Raw genomic sequence first — 19,245 nt, forward strand, 5'->3', positions numbered from 1 at the left:
GCTTGGAAGTGCCCTCGTGAGGCCAAATTGTGAAGCAAGACAGGCTGGTGCTAGTGCTGGATCATGGGCCTCTTATTGATAGGTAAAGGGCATGCTGACATTAGCTGCTTATTTGAGATACTTTAGGAAAGTCTGAAGCCTGAGCCAGGACAGGCCATTTATATGTAAAAGCCACTGCAAACAGCTTGGGTGGGGCTGCAAATTGGATGGGATGGGGTCTCAGGGGATCAGCAGGGTGGAACGAACAGTGTGGGCCAGTTTGATGGAAACTCAGATATGACTACCAGTCAGCTCTGCAATGGGGGAAGTCCCAGCATAGGAACAATGACCCCTGGGAGCACCCACATTTGGGAGAAAGCTGCCCCCTAGTTCCTGCCCCAATGCCAGGTAATCCAGTTCCTTCCCATATGTCCCTGGATCCCCCAAAGCCACTACCCAGTGCTGGAGCTCAGAGGCAATGAGTCTGTGTAACTTTGTGCTCTGGCACTTTAAGAGGAACTTCCTGGGTCTCCAGCAGCCTCTGTGTCACTCAGCCACAATCTCTGCCGGTTTTTACAGCCCAAAGTTACAGGGGCTTCTCTTCCCAACTATGAAACCCTGGGCTTGGGGGCTGGTGTGGGGCTGGAACCCCTTGCTTCTCATAGGAGGCCTCCACAGTGGAGATATCCCTCCTGATTTAAAAAAAAAAATGCAATTCATGTGTCCGACCAGCCTGTTCCGCATCTCCACCCCCTTCTACCAGTCTCAATGTGCTTTCTTCTTTACTGCTCTAGTTGTAGGACTTCCATTCAGCAAGATTTCAGGCGGTTGGGAATGATGGTGATTCTGTATTTTAGTTGTAATTTTGATGTGGTTGTGGGAGGCAGTGAGTACATGTTTAACTATGCCACCATCTTGGTTCTCCCTGATTTCTATTCTAATCTTTATTATATCCTTTATGCTGCTTATTTTGGATTTCACTTGCACTTTTCTCTAGTTTCTTATGATGAAAGCTTAGGTTACTTATTTGAGACCTTTCTTCCTATCTAATATAGGTATTTAAATCCATAATCGTTTTTCTGTAAGCACTGCTTTCACTGCATCCTATAAGTTTTGGTATATTGGGTTTTCATTTCCATTTATTCAAAATATTTTCTAATTTCTCTTGTGATTTCTTTTTTGGCCCAGGTATTATTTAGAAACATGTTGTTTTAAATTTTAAAACATTTGGCAATTTCCAAGATCTTTATCATTAATTTCTATTTAATTCTGCTGTTGCCAGAGAACAAACCTTGCATGATTTCTTACATACTCTGAGGTTTGCATACCCTAGGCCAGTGGTCAGCAAACTCATTAGTCAACAGAGCCAAATATCAACAGTACAACGATCAAAATTTTTTTTTGAGAGCCAATTTTTTTTAAACTTAAACTATATAGGTAGGTACATTGTTATTAACCTGCCTATATAGTTTAAGTACTGTTGATATTTGGCGCCTCCCCTGCGCTGCGTATCCCGCGGCCCACCTGTGCAGGCGTTTCCTGTCGCCCAACCGACCAACACCCCCTTCTTCTAACGCCACTTCTTCAAAATAGACTCGCCCAGGCTGAAAACCGACTCCTGCACATGGGCCACAAAGTTTCAATCCCACTGTATGTGTGCACCCGCGCGTGGTATTTTGTGGAAGAGCCACACTCAAGGGGCCAAAGAGCCGCATGTGGCTTGCGAGCCGTGGATTGCCGACCACTGCCCCAGGCATTCTTAGGAAGGATGGTTTTGAGGAAATCTATTTCTAGACCCGCACTTTCCATGATATTCTTTCCTAAGAATTCTTAATTTTTGTTTAATGGCCTAGCATTTGGTCTATTCTGAAGAACGTTCCAAGGACACTTGACAAGAATTTATCCTATAGTCATTGGGTAGAGCATTCTTTTGTGTAGGGTCAAATTGCTTGATCTTCTGCGCCCTTACTGATTTTCTGTCCAGCTATTCTATCAATTATTAAGAATGGAACATTCGAATGAACTATTATTCTAGAATCATCTACTTTATCTTTCAAATTTCTGTGTTTGCTTCATGTATCTGAGGCTCTTTTTTAGGTCCATATCGATTTATAATGACTGCATCTTCCTGATGTCTAGACTCATTATAATTATGAAACTTCCTTTGTCCCTCGTAATATTTCTTGTCTTAAATTATCTATTATCTTAAACTAATTTAGCTATAACCTCTCTTATTATTACTGTTTGCATGGCATATCTACTTCCATCCTTTGGATACTCTCCATTTACTGCACATGCATGTTGCTTCAGCCAGAAACATGCTTGCCTCAACTGTGACCATGGAACACATGGGTGCCATTAACTCCAGCTCATGGGAACAACGAGCACCCTAGGGAAAAAGGCAATGCAAGGCCAGGGATGAGGACAGAGCAGCAGGAAAGCTGCGAGAGAAGGAGGCTCACCTCTGGTGCTGGCTGCTGGGATGGCTGTCTTTCTCTAAGGGTTCTGTGGGGATCACATCAGGACTAGGGACAGCTACTTTGATGTTCTTTCAGACTTACCTTGATGAAGGAGTGGGATATTGAAGTCACCCTATACCAGTGATGGCGAACCTATGACACGCGTGTCAGAGGTGACACGCGAACTCATTTTTTTGGTTGATTTTTCTTTGTTAAATGGCATTTAAATATATAAAATAAATATCAAAAATATAAGTCTTTGTTTTACTATGGTTGCAAATATCAAAAAATGTCTATATGTGACACGGCACCAGAGTTGCTAGGGTTTTTCAAAATGCTGACACATCAAGCTCAAAAGGTTCGCCATCACTGCCTTATACCAATGTTCTATCACTTTCAGTGACGTATGGGAACCTTACTTCTATTTAAGTCACTTTACCTTTCCCACTTTTAAATATCATAATGCACTTCTTGAGTATCAGATGGCTTTATAATTTTTGTTTTAAACATCAAATATTATTTTTAAAACTTATGAGGGAAAAATAGTCTACTTACCTACCCATATTTTATGTTCCATTATTCCTTTTTCCTTTCTAATGCACCAAGATTTCCTCTTTTATTTCAAGAATTTCTTTAAAAGTAAGCCTGATAGTGACAGATTTCATTAGTTTCCCTTAATCTGAAAATGCCTTTATTTCCCCTTTTTCCTAAAGGATAATTTTGCTGGATATCAAATTTGTGGTTAACAGTACTTTAAAAAAAAAAATTTTTTTAAAGTGGTTCCATTTCTTTCTGTCCTTCACAAATTCAGATGAAAAATATGCTGTCATTCAAATTTGTGTTCCTCTAATTATCAGAGTCTAATAGGTAATACATTATTTCTCTCTGGTTGCTTTTGAGATTTTTTTCTTTTGTCTTTGGTTTTCATAATTTTCCTTTAAGCAACTTTCAGAGTCCTCCTTTGGTGTCTCATATTATTTGCAAGGTTTACGTTAATGCTTAGCAGGGCAGAACAGGGACAAATTGACCTCTGCCATTTTGCCTGGATCAAAAGTCACACATTTTTAAACACTCTGAGTTTGCAATATTTACTATAACTATTATGTTACTTATGAGGTTTGTCCGACCAGCTAAAAAGCTAGCATCTTAGCACATATATTACTAATGGCTGTGTTCTGCAGAGTGGGGCATAGAACAAGCAAGCATTGTTGGGGAAAGATCAGGAGTGACTATGGTAAGAAGGCATCAAAGTGGTTCAGTCTAGTTGCCCGCCCCTTTCTAAATGAGGGACCGTCCTCCAGAGCAGGTGCTGGGCAGCATGAAACCACCTGTTTTCTGGATCCGCTGGGGGTGATAGCAGAGCATGGAGTCTGGAAATATGCAAATGCATGTGGGACACATATTTTTAGGCCAATTTGTGGACTGATATGAAGACCTTTAACTAAAGATACATATTTAACCAATTTCTTGGTAATATCTAAAGAAAGTAGAAGCAAAAATATTCTTACCTGTTCTGAGGGCATTTCACCAAATATTTTCTCACTGTGAAAAGAAAAATAAATAAAAGATGGTGAATAAATGCTACTTTAGACATATATACTCCAGGAATTAGGAGATATATGTGCCCAGGTGTTGACCAGATGTTGGCTCCAGCCACCTCTCAGGGCTTTCACACTTCTCTTTGGATGAGAACAGTGAAGCCAGAGCATGAACACCAGTGATCTGATACTGTTCCACACCTGTATCAAGCCAGATATGAAGCCACACACTCCAGAATTCCTGATTACACAGCCCAAAACATTCAATACTTTTGCTAGGTTGAGTTGGGTTCTAACCTGAAGGTTCCAGGAGTAACAGCACCACCCAATTTCTAAGCTCTGCCTTAACCCTTTGAGTGCCAACCAATATCCTATGAACTATGCTAAAATTGCCAAGGCATTTTTGCTGATTTTACAGCAATTTAGGAAAAAAATTATGAATCGCAAGTAAATGAAGTTACATATTCAAAAACGTAAGGAAACCTTTACTACATTGACATATTTAGCAATATCATCATCACTAATAAAAGCAGACTTAGAACTGGACGCCATTTCGAAGCTTTGATGGCGCTCCCAGCACTTTTGGCAAAAGACAGGAGGCGCGCGATCGCACTCCCTGGCACTCTAGGGGTTAATGATGAAAAGGCCTCCTCAGGGCCACCTGTTTCCATTTAGACTCTCCTCTCCATAAAGCGGGTTTCTGTTCTCTGATCAGTGCTCTTCCAGGACTAACAGGATACCCTTGGAAAGACAGTCTTAGAGCAAGATATCCTCCGCGTAGGTCTCCTTGAGAAAAACAAGATTCTGGTTGTAGAGGAAAAATAAGAATACCTAGGCAGTTATCCTAACAAGTGTCCAATCTAAGCTCCCAGTTGGGTTCACATCAAATAGAAGTAAAGGTGAGGCAGCCACAGGGCCCTGGGTTGTGTGGTAGCATCCATGGCCCCAGTGATCACGCCTGCCTGTATCTACCCACGCTCATGTGTAACACCCTCTCACTTTGACTCTGGGCTTGGCCACAGGCATGCTGTGGCCAATGAAACCGTAGCCAAGCAGAGACCTAAAAGACCCCTGTGCTAGGTTTGTGCATGCATGCTCACTGGGTCTCCTCGTTCCTCCCCCTCCTCCCCTCCCTTCCCCTCCCCTGCTATCCTCCTCCTCCTCGTCGTCCTTTCTCCCTCCCTCCATCCTTCTAAGGGATTCTTCTGCTTCCCCGTGAAGAAGCCTAGCTAGCCTACTAGATGATACCGCATGGAACAGATGCCAGTCATCTCAGCTGAGGCCCCAAAGCAGGCCCAGCTGATGGGCCACTGGACTGCAGCTGCTGATACCTGGGTGCTCAGCTGAGCCCCAGCCCAAACAAGTGTCACAGTTGGGTTCACCGCAGACAGAAGTAAAGCTGAAGCCCACATAATTCGCACCTCAGAATGAGACCATATTTGAAGGGAGAGCCTTTAAAATGCTGACCTGCAGTATTGTGAGCAAACAAAAGGCTGTTTAAGCTGCACATCTGGAGTATCTGTCAAGCAGGTGACCAATTCAGGTTCCAGACCAAGAGGATGGGACCAGCTTTAGAGGGGCTCTTTTAGGCTTCTCTGGCCCAGCCCCCTGTTGTATCTAAACTCTCTCTGCATCCAGTTACTGTATTCCAACTCAGAACTATGTTCTGGATAGCTTATAGATACTGAAGCAGTAAAGTCATAGCTAGCATTTAAGGAACACAACATGGACTCCTGGCACTACTCCAAGCTTATTATATGGATCAGTGGCTTGTGTACCCCGGGGTTTGCATGCCCTAGGCATCTTAGGAAGGGCGGTTTTAGGGAAATCTATTTCTAGATTCTCACCTTCCATGATATTGTTTCCTAGAATGCTTCCTCCTGAAACACGCCTGAGACAGACTGTACTCATTTCCTCCTTCCCGTCACATCACCCTTTCTATTTCAGAAAATCTAGGCCCACCCTCACCCTCCCTGACTTGTGCTATGAAGGTCTGTCCTGGGGCAAAGACCAGTGGGCACCAAACAAGAGATGATTTGAAATACTGCCAGTGTTGAGAAGTGCCGGGAGCCGGTACATGCTTGCTGTTTCAAGGGACCTGGCATATATGGCATACTGTTCTTAATATGTTTGCTCACCTTCTTGGCACTATGTGTTTTAACCAAGGTCACCTCTCTGAGAAAGGTTGTTTCCCCAGGTAGGGATTTTCCCCTGAAGTTAGGGAGGGAATAAAACCTCTTAACTAAGTGCCAGGCGGGTAATTAATCACTTTAACTACGAACAATCATGCTTAAGCTACATAATCTTTACCCCCTGGAATGGAGATAAGAAACGCCCTAACCTTTGGAATAGAGATTGATAGGATTGGAATCAAGTGGCATAAATACAGATGTAATAAGTCAGAACTTAGAAGAAGACAGAACCAAGAAGACAGAACCTACACAGAACCTAGAGACAGAAGAACTTCGCTGGAGAGAACATGGCAAAAGATCCTGGACTGAACCTGACTACAGAAATTGGCAAGAGAACCTGACTAGAACCTGGTGACTGAACCTGGCTGGAGAACCTGGACAGAACCTGGCTGGAGAACCTAGCGAGGGAACATGGCTACAGAACCTGGCTGGAGAACCTGGAGAACCTAGCAAGAGAACATGGACACAGAACCTGGCTGGAAATCCTAAGCAGAACCTCTCTGGAGATCCAGACCAGAACTTGGCTGGAGATCCTGGCTAGGCTGCTGATCAACTGAACACTGTCTCCGTGTCCTTCCTTCTTCGCCAACTCCGTCTACGCCTTTGGGAACCCCTGGACCTGCTGGGGTTGGACCCCGGCAGAGAAGGTGAATGACGAATGACGGGGCCGCTAAACCTTTCACGGGGGGAGGTTTCCAATCTTTTGCTTTCAACAAGGACTGAATGATGGCCTAAGCCAGCTGTCAGCGGGTGGAGTATCAAAAGTCATTTCCGATGAAAATTACTACATGACTTTGACTTATAACTGGGAAGCAGTTTAGAGTATTGAGTGGCATCAGAAAACTTGGTCCATCCCAGCCTCTGTTCATATTGAGCGAGGCATTTCAGAGCTCACAGCTATTAAAAACAGGAATAAAATTGATGCTAAAGTCTATCACTAACCAAATTTATACAAGGGCATATGAAGTAAAGTAAAAATCCATTTCAATAAAATCCATTTCTAATAACATTTTACTTCTTATGATTATTAATTATTTATCTAAATTTTGTATTTATGTGGTTTTGATTAATTTTACAGTCATTTTCCAAATATTACTAATTGTGCAATATTGATAACTTAATCCAGAAAAGAATTAAAACCTAGAGACTTATGGAATAAGGAAATAAAAAATTTAATTTAAATTTTTATACATATTCTTTTACAGAAGTATAATAAGGAAATCAATAAAGGATTTTCAAAACAAAAATGGACTAAAAAGCAGGATAAAGTTTTGTTAGGTAAGTGAGTGAAAATAAAAGCTCAAGGGGGGGAAAAAAACTCATAAAACTCCTGAAAGCTAAAACTTCTTTATGGAGCCTTTTTAAATCAACAGAGGTAGTTACTAAATTCATGACATGTAGATGTAAAAGAAAGATTTAACCATTTCATTTTAAGATGTCAATATTTGTGATGCTGTGGAAATTTCAACCTTGGCAACAATTTATATTTATGATGAAAAAGTTTTATTTGTCAACAAAACACATTCAAGGGTGCACAGAGTTGAAATGATTTGGGAATGATGTGAGCAAAAGTGTTTGAGACCACACTGTGTACCCTCATCTTCACAGTAACTTTGTCATTACATCTGTGTTGCAGCAGGACTGAGGCACAGAGGTTGACAACCTTGCCCAAGGCCGCACACCTAGAGCTATGCGCTTGCATAACTCGTACCTCAGAACTATATTTGAAGGTAGAGCCTTTAAAGTTAAATCACATTTTAAAGTTAAATGAGGTCATGAGGACGGCCCCTAATCCACCAAAACCGGTGTCCTTATAAGAAGAGGGGAGGAAGGAAAGGTGCACAGAGGCCAGACCACAGGAGAAGGCAGGCGGCCACCCGAAGCTTTGCCCTGGCAGCCTGAGCACCAGCACCGGGGAGGGCAGAGCTGAGGAGCCCAGAGCTCTCTCGCTGTTCTCAGAGTCTCAGCAGCTGGAGGCAGGGCTCCTGCAGGTGAAGAAATGAGTCACAGGATAGAGGCTGCCATTGGCCACAGCTGGAGAGGGCGGGGCCAGGGCGGGGCCTTAGGGACCGCAGCACACTGGCTGGCCTGTGTCTCCGGGAGTCCACTCCAGGGGCAGCGAGGTGAGCAGCTGGAGCCCAGGAAGCCAGGGAGCAGGGGCAGCAGAGGCCTCCGTGAGCCCACACCTCCCCCGCACTTGCTTATGAGGCTTCAACCAGGTGAATGGGGGCCTGTGTCCCTTTAATGAAAAAACTGCCCCAGGGACAAATGCCATCCCCAACTCACAGGTGGGACTTCAGGCATCTGAGATCTAGACCTCGCCCACTCGCCCCTAAGTGAGCAGAGCACACTCAGCGCTGGTTGCACCCCTGGAGTAACACCCTAGTTTGGGCTCCCCCAGAAGCAGAGCCTGTAGACAGGTTCAAGTGCAGTCTCTGTGGGAGGTGGTCCTGGGAAACCCCTGGGGAGGGGGAGTGAGGCCAGGCAGACACGCCTTAGGGGAGAGCCCAGAGCGGCGCTCACCGTGGCCCGTGCACTGGACTCCGAGGCCCGACGCCCAGGAAGGCCTCCGCTCCGCACAGAAACGAAGGGGCCAGGTGCAGCCCATGAAATGCGATCTGCAGACTTGAGGACTCCAAAAGGAAGGGCTTTGCTCTCACCTCCCAGGCCCGGACAGGGCTGTGAGCACCCGGCCTGGGCCGCCCTTTCTCTGCTGTGGCCACACTGCTCCCAGCCCCGCCTCATGGCCACACCTCCCAAGTGACATGTCCAGGCTTGAGGCTTTCTCCTCCCCACCTGGGCCTGTCCCTGTCCCCACCACCCCCAGTGGATGATTTGGGGTGACGGCAGTCGTGCCCACCCCATCCTATCAGACCTTGTAGCAGTGTTGGGGTCTGCCATGGCGGCTGACCTTCCCATTCCATTTCCTCCAACCTGCTGCATCCTCTGCAGACGCCCAGGCCCTGCAGTGACCCCGAGGTGAGACTGTGGGTGACCCTGCACTCGTGGGAGCACCTGGCAGCCCTGCACAGGCCTGGCGTTTGCATTCCCAGCATCCTCAGTGTCAGCACAGGCAGGAGCCCTGCAGCCCCTCCCTTGGCCCAGCAGTAGCTCCTCCCATGCCCAGTCCCTTCTGGAGGCGGCCTGTCTCTGGAACGCCTCTGCCAGCACAGTGGCCAAGCCCATCGGCCAGCTCTCTGGGTCCCCACGTGGAAAGCTGAGCAGTAAACTTTTTGCCTCTGGTTCACAGTACGAGGAGCCTGTCGGACCGGGGCCCCACAGTGAGGAGCACCGACGCATCGGGGTGTCTCTCTGGAGTGGTGAGCCCCAGGGGGCGGCCAGGCCCGGGAAATGGGACTGGTCCACACGAGACATGCTGACGTGTGAGGCCACACTGACTCAGCCTGGTCACTCGGAACCTTCCTATGGTCACTCACTGAAATGGCATTTTGGACACATCACGTTAAATACAATAAATTGAAGTTACTTCCCCCTGTTCCTTTATAGCCTTTTAAATGTGGCTGCTAAACATGTCCCGTTATACACAGGGCTCACTGGGGACACGTGGTCGGCCCTACTGGTGAGGGTGGCAGACCCCGCAGTCCTCACGACCACGGTGGGTGAGGCAACCTGGCGTGAACAGCCCAGGAAGGAGGTGCTCCCTGGAGCTGCCACATGCGGGACCGGCCACCTCACGGATAATGTGTCCCCGACAGCTCTGTGAGGCGAGAGGGACTCTCCTCCCCTCTGACGGTGGCGACACGTGGCGGGAAGTGGGGCTTTGTGAGGGAGTCCAGGCTGAGGCCCCACGCTGTCCTTACTCGCTGTCCTTACTCGGCTCCTGGAGGCTACGAGCCCCCACGGGGAGGGACGGCAGCAGCGCCAGCCCTGGAGCCAGCAAGCCCTCTCGGAAGCTCTGGGGGGGACTCGTGCTCGGGTGGCTCGGTGTCCCCACACCAGGCTGCTGAGCCCGCCGCCCTCCCCAGGCCCCAGGGTAGCCCCTGCTCCGCCTCGTCCACAGCTGCTGGGAGCCGGTCCATCCTTGCTGTTTCAAGGGACCTGGCATATATGGCATACTGTTCTTAATATGTTTGCTCACCTTCTTGGCACTATGTGTTTTAACCAAGGTCACCTCTCTGAGAAAGGTTGTTTCTCCACACCTTTGGGGGCCCCTGGACCTGCTGGGGTTGGACCCCAGCACACAGCCACCCCTTCGGCCTGGCGGTGGGACACAGCTCCGGCCCCTTTCCCATAGCCGAGAGAAAGGGACCCCAGGGCACAAGGAGCAGCTGGGAGCAGGTGGGCAGGTGCCCAGCAGGCACAAGCGACAGTCCCCGTGAGCAGGGGCCTTGGGGACAAAGGGCTGAGGCTGCTCCCTGCAGTTCTGGTGGGGCTCCAACCTGTCATCCTAAAAGCTCAGGTGAAGGTGGGCAGATTGCGGGGCCAGCCCAAAGCAGTGGGTCGGACACATTTCCAAGGCACGGGCCTTGGAAACCAGCGTGTGTGAGGGACGACGGGGCCGCCAGGCTGTGTCTCCGCGGTGACACGGAGTGCCAGGCCCCGGCACTAACACGAGCAGGGATGGGAGTCGCAGCATCGGGGGAGGAGAGAGCATCTTAGTGCTTGGCCAGTAACAAAGGGGACCACTGGCCCCAGCTCACGGGAACAGTAGCACCCCCGGAAAAGAAGGCAAGCAAGGCCGGGCTGAGGGCAGAGCGGCAGGGAGGCCGAGGAGAAGGAAGCTGGCCCCCTTGGACATGGCTTCCAGGATGGCTTTGCTTACCTCAGGGTCCCAGGGCCATGGCAGCAGGGGAGGGGACAGCGACACAGATGTCCTTTAGCAGACAGACATTGCTGAGGGAGGGGGAGCACGTGTGCAGCCTGACAAGCTGGAAGCGCTGTGGCTGGCGTCCTGGTGGCAGCATGCAGAAGGCCCGCACCCCGCCGTGCACAGAAAGCCTGACACCATCACTACAGCAGGGGACTGGGCCTCCACACGCCAAGCACTGCTCTAAGTGCTCCTGCGTGTTAATAGTTTTAACCAAGATGATGCACGTTTGTCACGATGCATTACATGTAAGGTGCTACATTTGAGTTATAAGGGTGCTGTTGGGTTTTATGTGGACACGTGGTTTGGCCCATGAATGCATGACTGCCCCATGAAAGCCAGGACCGCCCGCTGCTAACCATAAAGGCAGCAGCCTGCGGGTGTGGCCCCACCTAAGGGAGGGGCCCTGCCCCTGCCTCACTCTGGGAGCTGCTGGATCTGCTGCTTTGGAATGGGAGCCACGCCCGCCCCTCTCCTTCCCATCCGGGCCTGGGCACAATCCGTGCAGTGCTCCCGGAGCCAGCTGCTGCCTGGTGGAGGCCCGAGCACCTTCGGTCTCAGAGCCCAGCCCCTGGAGTGCAGCCCTGACTCACCCCCGAGCTGGGAGCTCCCCTTGGTCCCCTGGGTCTGTCCAGTTTTGCTTGTGTGGTGGTTTAAGATGACCACAATTCCTTTGCCACTCTTCCCACAAAGAAGCGGACTCACCTCCCTCCCCAAGTCTGGGATGCCCTCACGACTTGCTTTGCCCAACAGAATGTGGCAGAGTGACCACTGTGCAGTGTCCAGTCGAGGCACACACTTGAAGCCCACAGTCACCAATAGGGTGGTCTGGGCACCCACCCTGCTGGTGAGACAAGAGGGGGAGGGAGAGGGAGAGAGAGACAGAACAGAGAGAGAGAGGTGGAGGGTGGGAGGGGCAATGGCATGGGCCCTGCTGCCCCAGCTGTGTCCGAGGTGGGACCCAGGGCTGACAGTGGCACCCTCCTGGGCCTCCAGCTCCAGTCAACTCCAGATGACAGAGGCCACGTGGAAACCCCAGGTGGCTCCCAGCAGAACCGCCTCGCTGAGCCCAGCCCGACTGCCGAACCCTGAGGAAGTAAACGCTGAAAGCCACCGTGTTTGGGACGGCGTGTACTCGGCAGGGATGCCCGGGATTAGCACTGCCTGTGCTCAGGGAAGAGTGCACTCGGTGACAAGCCCATCATCACACACGGGGTCTGTCTATGTCCTCAGAACCAACGAAAACAAGGTCGTACTTATCAGGTCCCCTCCATCCATGCAGATCATTTTTTTTTTTTTTTAATTTCATGAAGAAAACAGGTTTCAAAGGGTCTTGTGATCCTCAGCGGAGGCTCTGGGCTCCTCGCTGCAAATCTACCCACCAACCTGCTGCTGAAACACCACGGATTCTGAGCCAGGGCTGCCTTCTTGGTCAGCCTGAGGTGACTGCGCCCTCCGAAGCCGTCTGCAGTGGCTACGGGGCCCTGGGGGTAGCTTCTGTGGAGGTCCTGAGGTTCGGAGCTGGGAGGGGTTGATTTGGGGCTCTGTGCAATGTCTGAACAATTCACTGCACCCTGCATGCCTGCTTCTCTGATGTAAAAGGGACCTAATCAGACGACTTACATGGCAAAGGACGAGAGCAGACCTTCACGGGGCCTGTCCCAGGGCTCCTGGAGGACTAGTGTCCTCCAGCTCAAGGGACAGAGCCTGAGACCTGGGCAAAGACAGCTCCACGCCCAAGGGAGCGGTCCACCCCTGGGGGCCACTGCAGCTCTGCGGACGTGTCTGACTGTCACCGGACCGAGGGCAGTGCCCGGCAACCAGGCGGCAGACAGCAGGCCTGCTGGACTCGCAGCAACATACCACAGTCCACAGGACTCTCGTGGCTCTCCCGGCATCCATGCAGAGAAAACAGCTGATCATCAGAGCCTGGGACCTGAATCCATTCACATATAAATATGGGAATGTGTGTGCCTCATTTAAATACAGTGAATGTTTAAGGAATGCATTTTATTTGAAACTTTAGGAACACTTGGGATTTTAGAGATCTCATCATTATGAGCAGTGCCACTCCCAGACTTTAAGGCACACCTGTGTCAGTCCACACTGGTCCCTGTCACATGCATATTCAGTCTTAGTATATATATACTGTGTGTGTGTGTGTGTATGTATATATATATATATATATATATATATATATATATATATATATATATCCCACATTCAAAGGCTGTTAAATCGCGTTGTTTACCCATATCTTCAGAAAAAAATCACTTCTACTGTCTTGGTAAACAACCTGCTTCCCTATTTATAATGGTCTGGCCCTCTAGCAACTTCAGTGCGAAATTATAGCTAATTTGCCTACAAACATCAGGTGGTCATAATAATCTGACCACTCAGCATATATAATTATTTAGCCTTTATTTCAAATACAATATATATATATATATATATATATATATATATATATATATATATACTAGAGGCCCGGTGCACAAAAATTTGTGCACTCGGGGGGGGGGGGGGGTGGTCCCTCAGCCCGGCCTGTGCCCTCTCGCAGTCTGGGACCCCTCGGGAGATAACGACCTGCTGGCTTAGGCCTGCTCCCGGGTGGCAGAGGGCAGGCCCAATCCCTAGGTGCAGCCCCTGGTCGGGCGCAGAGCAGGGCCGATTGAGGAGTTGGGGCGCCGCCCCCTGTCATGCAGCGGATCGGGAGGTTGTGAAGCCACCCTCAGTCATGCTCAGGGTAGGGCCGATTGGGGGGTTGGGGCACTGTCCCCTGTCACACTCAAGGCAGGGTCAATGGGGAGTTTGTGGCGCCACCCCCGTCACACACAGAGCAGGGCCAATCAGGGGATTGGGGAGCTCCCTCCTGTCACTCACAGAGTAGGGCCGATAGGGGAGTTGGGGCACCGCCCTCTGTCACACACAGAGCAGGGCGGATCAGGGGGTTGGGGCACCGCACCCTGTCACACTCAGGGCAGGGCCGACGGGAGGTTATGGCTCTACCCCGTCACACACAGAGCAGGGCCTGTGGGTGGGGGGTTGGGGCGCCACCCTCTATCACCCACAGAGTAGAGCCAATCAGGGGGTTGGGGCACCGCCACTGTCACACTCAGGGCAGGGCCGATGGGGAGGTTATGGCTCTACCCCATCACACACAGAGCAGGGCCCGTGGGGGGGAGTTGGGGCGCTGCACACTGTCACACACAGAGCAGGGCTGATCAAGGGGTTGGGGCACCTTCCCCTGTCACGAACAGAGCAGGGCAGATAGGAAGGATGTGGCCCTGCCCCCTGTCACACACAGAGCCACAGGGCGATCAGGGGGTTTGGGCGCTGTCCCCTGTCACACTGATCCCGGTGCCGGGAGGCCTTGTGGCTCCGCTGATCCCGGTGCTGGGAGGCATATTACCCTTTTACTATATAGGATAGAGGCCTGGTGCATGGGTGGGGGCCAGCTGGTTTGCCCTGAAGGGTGTCCTGGATCAGGGTGGGGGTCCCCACTGGGGTGCCTGGCCAGCCTGGGTGAGGGGATGATGGCTGTTTGCAGCTGGTCACACACCCTTCAGGGTGGGGATCCCCACTGGGGTGCCTGGCCAGTCTGGGTGAGGGGCTGGTGGCTGTTTTCAGGCTGGTGGGTGACTGAAGCTCCCAACTGCTCCTTTTCTTTTTTTTTTTTTTATTCTTGGCCAGCTTTAGTTCTGGCTCCAGCTCTGAGGCCTCTGCTGCTGAAAGCAGGTATCTGGTTTGTTTGTGTTCTATAATCAAAACACTGTATCAACTCCAGCTCTGAGATCCCAGCTGGCTGAAAGCAGGTTTCTGGGGTTTTGTTTAGCTTCTATATTCGTAACAATGTTTCAAACTGCAAGCTCAGAGGCCAGCAGCGGCAGGCGGGGAATGTTGGAGTCCTCGGTCACTGAATCAAGCAAGCCTCATGTTAACTTCAAGCTGCCTGACTGCCAGCCACCATCTTGGCTGGCAGTTAATTTGCATATCACCCTGATTAGCCAATGGGAAGGGTAGCAGACGTACGGCTAATTACCATGTTTCTCTTTTATTAGATAGGATGTAAATACAATGCATGTAGATATAATGTAATATAAATGTAATGCACAGTCATGTGTTGCTTAACAACAGGGTTGCATTCTAAGAAATGTGTCATTAGGCAATTTCATCCTGTGCGAACATCATAGAGTGACTTAGCAAACCTAGATGGCCCAGCTTACTCCACACCCAGCCTGTAGCCTATGGCTCCGGGGCTACAAACCTGGACAGCATGTCACTGTACTGAATACCGCAGGCAACTGTGACACAGCAGTGAATGCTTCTGTACTAAGCCTGGAGGAGGCACAGGAGAATATGGTATGCAAGGTAAAGTGGGACACCGTGTAGGGCACTCACTGTGAACAGAGCTGGCAGGCCTGGGCGCTGCTCTGTGTGAGTTAGCGAGCGAGGGTGGGTGCCGAGGCCAGGTCATGACTGCCCACTGCTGCAGACTTCGCACAGCCTGTACACTCAGGCTACACTGCCTCTGTACAGCACCACAAGTGCAATCAGAAGACGCGTTAAAGATGAGATGGACGAGCTGCTGCCCGCATGATACCACACCGTTTCACAGCAGACTTGGTAAGCTGGCGTGCACTCTAAAATGACGGTGATAGGTGGGGTATAGTGAATGCGTAAACCACTAACACAGTCACATACTGTCATTATCAAGTGTATGCACTGCATGTGTGCTGTACTTCCAGGGGACTGGAGCACAGTGGGTTTGCTACACCAGCATCACCACAGACACGTGGGTAAAGTGTTGCTACAACATCACAACAGCAATGATGTCACTAGGTGAAAAGAAGTTTTCAGCTCCATTATAATCTTATGGGACCAATATCATATATGTGGTCTGTCGTTGACCAAAACATCATGATGCAGCACATGACTGTAAAGACACTCAACATACATATATCATGTATGTATACTACATGTAAACATAATATATGTAACTATGTATATGCATACGTAAAATGATTTCATAAAGAAATATTGCCTTCTCTAAAATGCAAACATTCAAATGAAGAGGTGCAATACTAAAGTCTGTTTTATTATGCTATAAATTACGTTTGCTTTATTTCTCCTTTATACGATAGTTAGAGCATCAAATTGGTTTTTATGGCTACGGGTAGCATATTTTCTCTATGAATTTCACTTCAAAATAGTAATGGGATTATCTCCATATATTTGCTGCAAAGGGGAGCTGGGTGGCGTAGAGGTAAGAAGACCTGGCTCTGAGTTCTCGCTGCTGCAAGTGGCCTCCTGCCAGCAGCGGTGGTGCCACCTGGGGCCCGTGAGAAATGCAGACTCTCGGGCCTGCCCAGAGGCTCTGAGTCAGGACCTGCATTGGAGCAGGTGCCCAAGCGGACGGCCTGCCCCTGAGGGCTGGGGCCACGCTGCTCTGAGGGGCCTGGGTGGGGGCTCGCAGGGTCCCGGACAAGGTCCCGTCTATGATCCCAGCCTGGGCGACAGGATGCCGGCCTGCTGGCGGCAGCGGCACCAAACCAAAGCCGAGCCCTGAGGAGCTGCAGGAGCTGCGCAGTGCTGTTAGGGAAGGACCTCAGCCAGCCGCCACGAGGGCTGAAGGAGAAGACCTGGGCAGGTGAGCCCCGACGGCTGAGGCATTTTTGAATAGAAATGTGGGAGGCTGGGGAGCAGCGGCCTGGGGATGGGGCACTCCCTGTTCCATGACTTGATCAAACTCCTCGGCTGTCTGTCCAATGGAGTGATCGGGCACGGACTGGTGGTGAGGATTACCTGGGAATCGGGAGGAGCGGCAGGGGCTGGCCCACATGCCCAGGCAAAGCTCTCCACGGCTCAGGAGGCTTTTGGACACTGCCCAGCGGCACCGCCACCATCTGGAGCCACTCCAGCGGGGACGGAGGAGGCAGCTCGGGCCTGGCTCTCAGCGGCTCTGCGGGAGCCTGCCCCTGCTGGCCTGGAGGAGTCGTCTCCGGAGCTGAGGACCTTGCTCTGCTTCCCTCATCCTGCCTGCGACCTACAGCCTGGGACTCGGGCCGACTCTCTCGTGCCCTGAGCGCAGGCGGAGGTGTCCTCGAGCAACGCAGACCTGGGCTGCCTCTGTGGCTTCCAAACTCGCGCAGCTGGGAGCCCAGCAGCTGGACCACAGGCCCACTTGTCCCGCATTTGCTGAGCAGCTGCCAGGAGCCAAGTGCCAGGAGAGCAGAGACGCATGGCCCTGCCTCGCACACTGTGCTCCCGAAGGGCAGGCGGTGCTCACAGGCCACGAGCTCCCAGGAGGATCCAGGGTTAGAGTGGGTGGGAGCTCGGGACCTGCTGACGACGTGAGGAGATGCCACAAGGAGGTTCTCGGAGCCCGTGCACACAGCGCCCGGGAAGGGCTCTGGCTGGGCGGAGGCTCTGGCTCCAGCCCTCACACCCCCTGCAGCGCTCCGTGTGTTGGGAGTGTCAGCACCCTCACGGGGACCCTGTCCCCTTCCTCCACCCTGCCCAGCCCGGGACGCCTGCCAGGCCCTGCCCTGTGGGTTTGGGTTGGTGGGACCAGGGCATCTGCAGGAGCGGAACCGGGAGGGCAGGCGGAGGAGGGTGCTCCTGCCCGCCCTGCTGCCTCCTGGTCCCGTGAGGCCTGGTCCCGTGAGGCCGAGTCCCTCTTCTGAGGCTCCTGTGATGACATTTCTCCCATAGTCAGTCGCAGTTACTACAAGTTCCAGGAACCTCTCCTCCCCTTGTCCCCTACGGTCTGGGGTGGAAACGGGTTCCCACAGCTGCTGGTCAGTGCCTGCCTTCCCCCGGGTCCCCTCAGCCCTGCTTGCCCCTCTCAGGAGAGTCCCCCCGGGAAACGCTGCTCAGCCTCCCTCTTAGAGTGCGCCCTTCAGCCGTGACCTCCAAATCTAACACCTCCCAACCTCATGACCTCAGTATAACTGCAGCTACAGGCCATCACAAACACAGGACACTTACACGGAGCCAGGGGTGCTAAGGGCTTTTTTGTTTTTGCCCGAATCCGGAAGCCATCCTGACACTGCTATGCTACTGTTTGCCCTTTACCAGACGGGGAAGGTGAGGCACGGCGGGTGAGTCACCAGCTGGTAAGTGAAGAATCGCCGTTGGAACCACAGCGGTCCAATGTGGGAGCCCAGCTCTTCCCCGGATCCCCCTGGAGCTCGGCGTCCGCATCCGGTTCAGAAATTCTGAAGGGGTTCAGGAGGGCAGCTCAGAGGAAACTACAGGAGCTGCTGGAGCGGGACATCGGGCTCCCTGAGGGGGCTGCAGGCGGGCAGCAGGCAGACCAGAGGGAGACGGAGTCACCAGGAAGACAGCAGAGCGGGACAGCCCGGGGGACAGGGACACCGACAAGGAAGGGAACACGCAGGCTGGGTGAGGGAGAGGGTAGTCTTTCTAACCGCCGCCGACCAGCCCAGCACCGAGCACTGAACTTAAATTATGAATCTACAACACAGTCTAAGGAAGGTGGTGCCAATCCCATCTCATGCAGGACGAGGAAACTGCAGTTAGATGCTTAAGGAAGGTTTCTGAAACTGCCTTACGTGGCAGAGCCCGCATCAAACCCAGGCTCATCCATGTGCAGCCCCTCGGGGAGAGTGACGGAGGGAAGGGCCTTAACCAGGACGGAGGGCATGTGAGGAAAAGGAGGACTTAAAGGCTGTCACCAGTGGTCACAGCAGGTTTTAGCAGAGTGCAAGGGGGACCCCGCACACCCACTCGGCTCTCCAGTCGTGGGGAAATAATTCTTGACTCATGACGCCTTTTTCAACCAAGGTGGTGCCTAGCCCAGCGCCCTGCCGGCGTCCGGTTTGCGTGTGCTCCCGTCCAGACATGGCGGCCCTCTTACCTCTGGGTTTCCTCTTGCTGAGCACAGACTGCCAGGCGATGGCGAGGGTGAAGAGCAGCACACTGAGGATGCCCAGGCAGCACAGGAGCACGGCGCACACGTAGAGATCTGCAAGGAGCAACAGCGTTACTGCGGGGACGCGCGCGGCAGGGGACGCACGCGACAAACAGGCCTCACGCACTTCACACCAATCAAGTCCAAATGAACCACAAACCCAAACGTAAAATAGAAGCTAGGAAACTTTTAGAAAAAAAGACAGGAGAAAAGTCTTTGGGGTCTAGGAGTAAGCAAATAATGTTTAGTTAGGCTTGACACCAAAAGGGTCATCCATAAAAGGACAAGTTAACACATTTGATGTAAGCAAATT

At 51.3% G+C, this 19,245-nt stretch overlaps 1 protein-coding gene across 2 annotated transcripts in view; it reads right to left on the reverse strand.

The window, feature by feature from the left end:
* The window catches only part of VSTM4 (V-set and transmembrane domain containing 4), a 103,052-nt gene that overhangs the window by 45,896 nt on the left and 37,911 nt on the right, over positions 1–19,245 (reverse strand). Inside the window, exons 4-5 of one of the 2 annotated variants that reach the window (XM_081105198.1) lie at positions 18,879–18,986; positions 3,947–3,980 (exon numbers count right to left, since the gene is read on the reverse strand). In XM_081105198.1, coding sequence (XP_080961324.1) covers positions 3,947–3,980; positions 18,879–18,986 — 142 coding nt within the window. The remainder of the gene's footprint in view (positions 1–3,946; positions 3,981–18,878; positions 18,987–19,245) is intronic. The other variant, XM_081105199.1, reaches the window with a different exon arrangement.

The sequence above is a fragment of the Myotis nattereri genome (assembly GCF_964212035.1).
Source record: "Myotis nattereri genome assembly, chromosome: 13".
In the NCBI taxonomy this organism is placed as follows: Eukaryota; Metazoa; Chordata; class Mammalia; order Chiroptera; family Vespertilionidae; genus Myotis; species Myotis nattereri.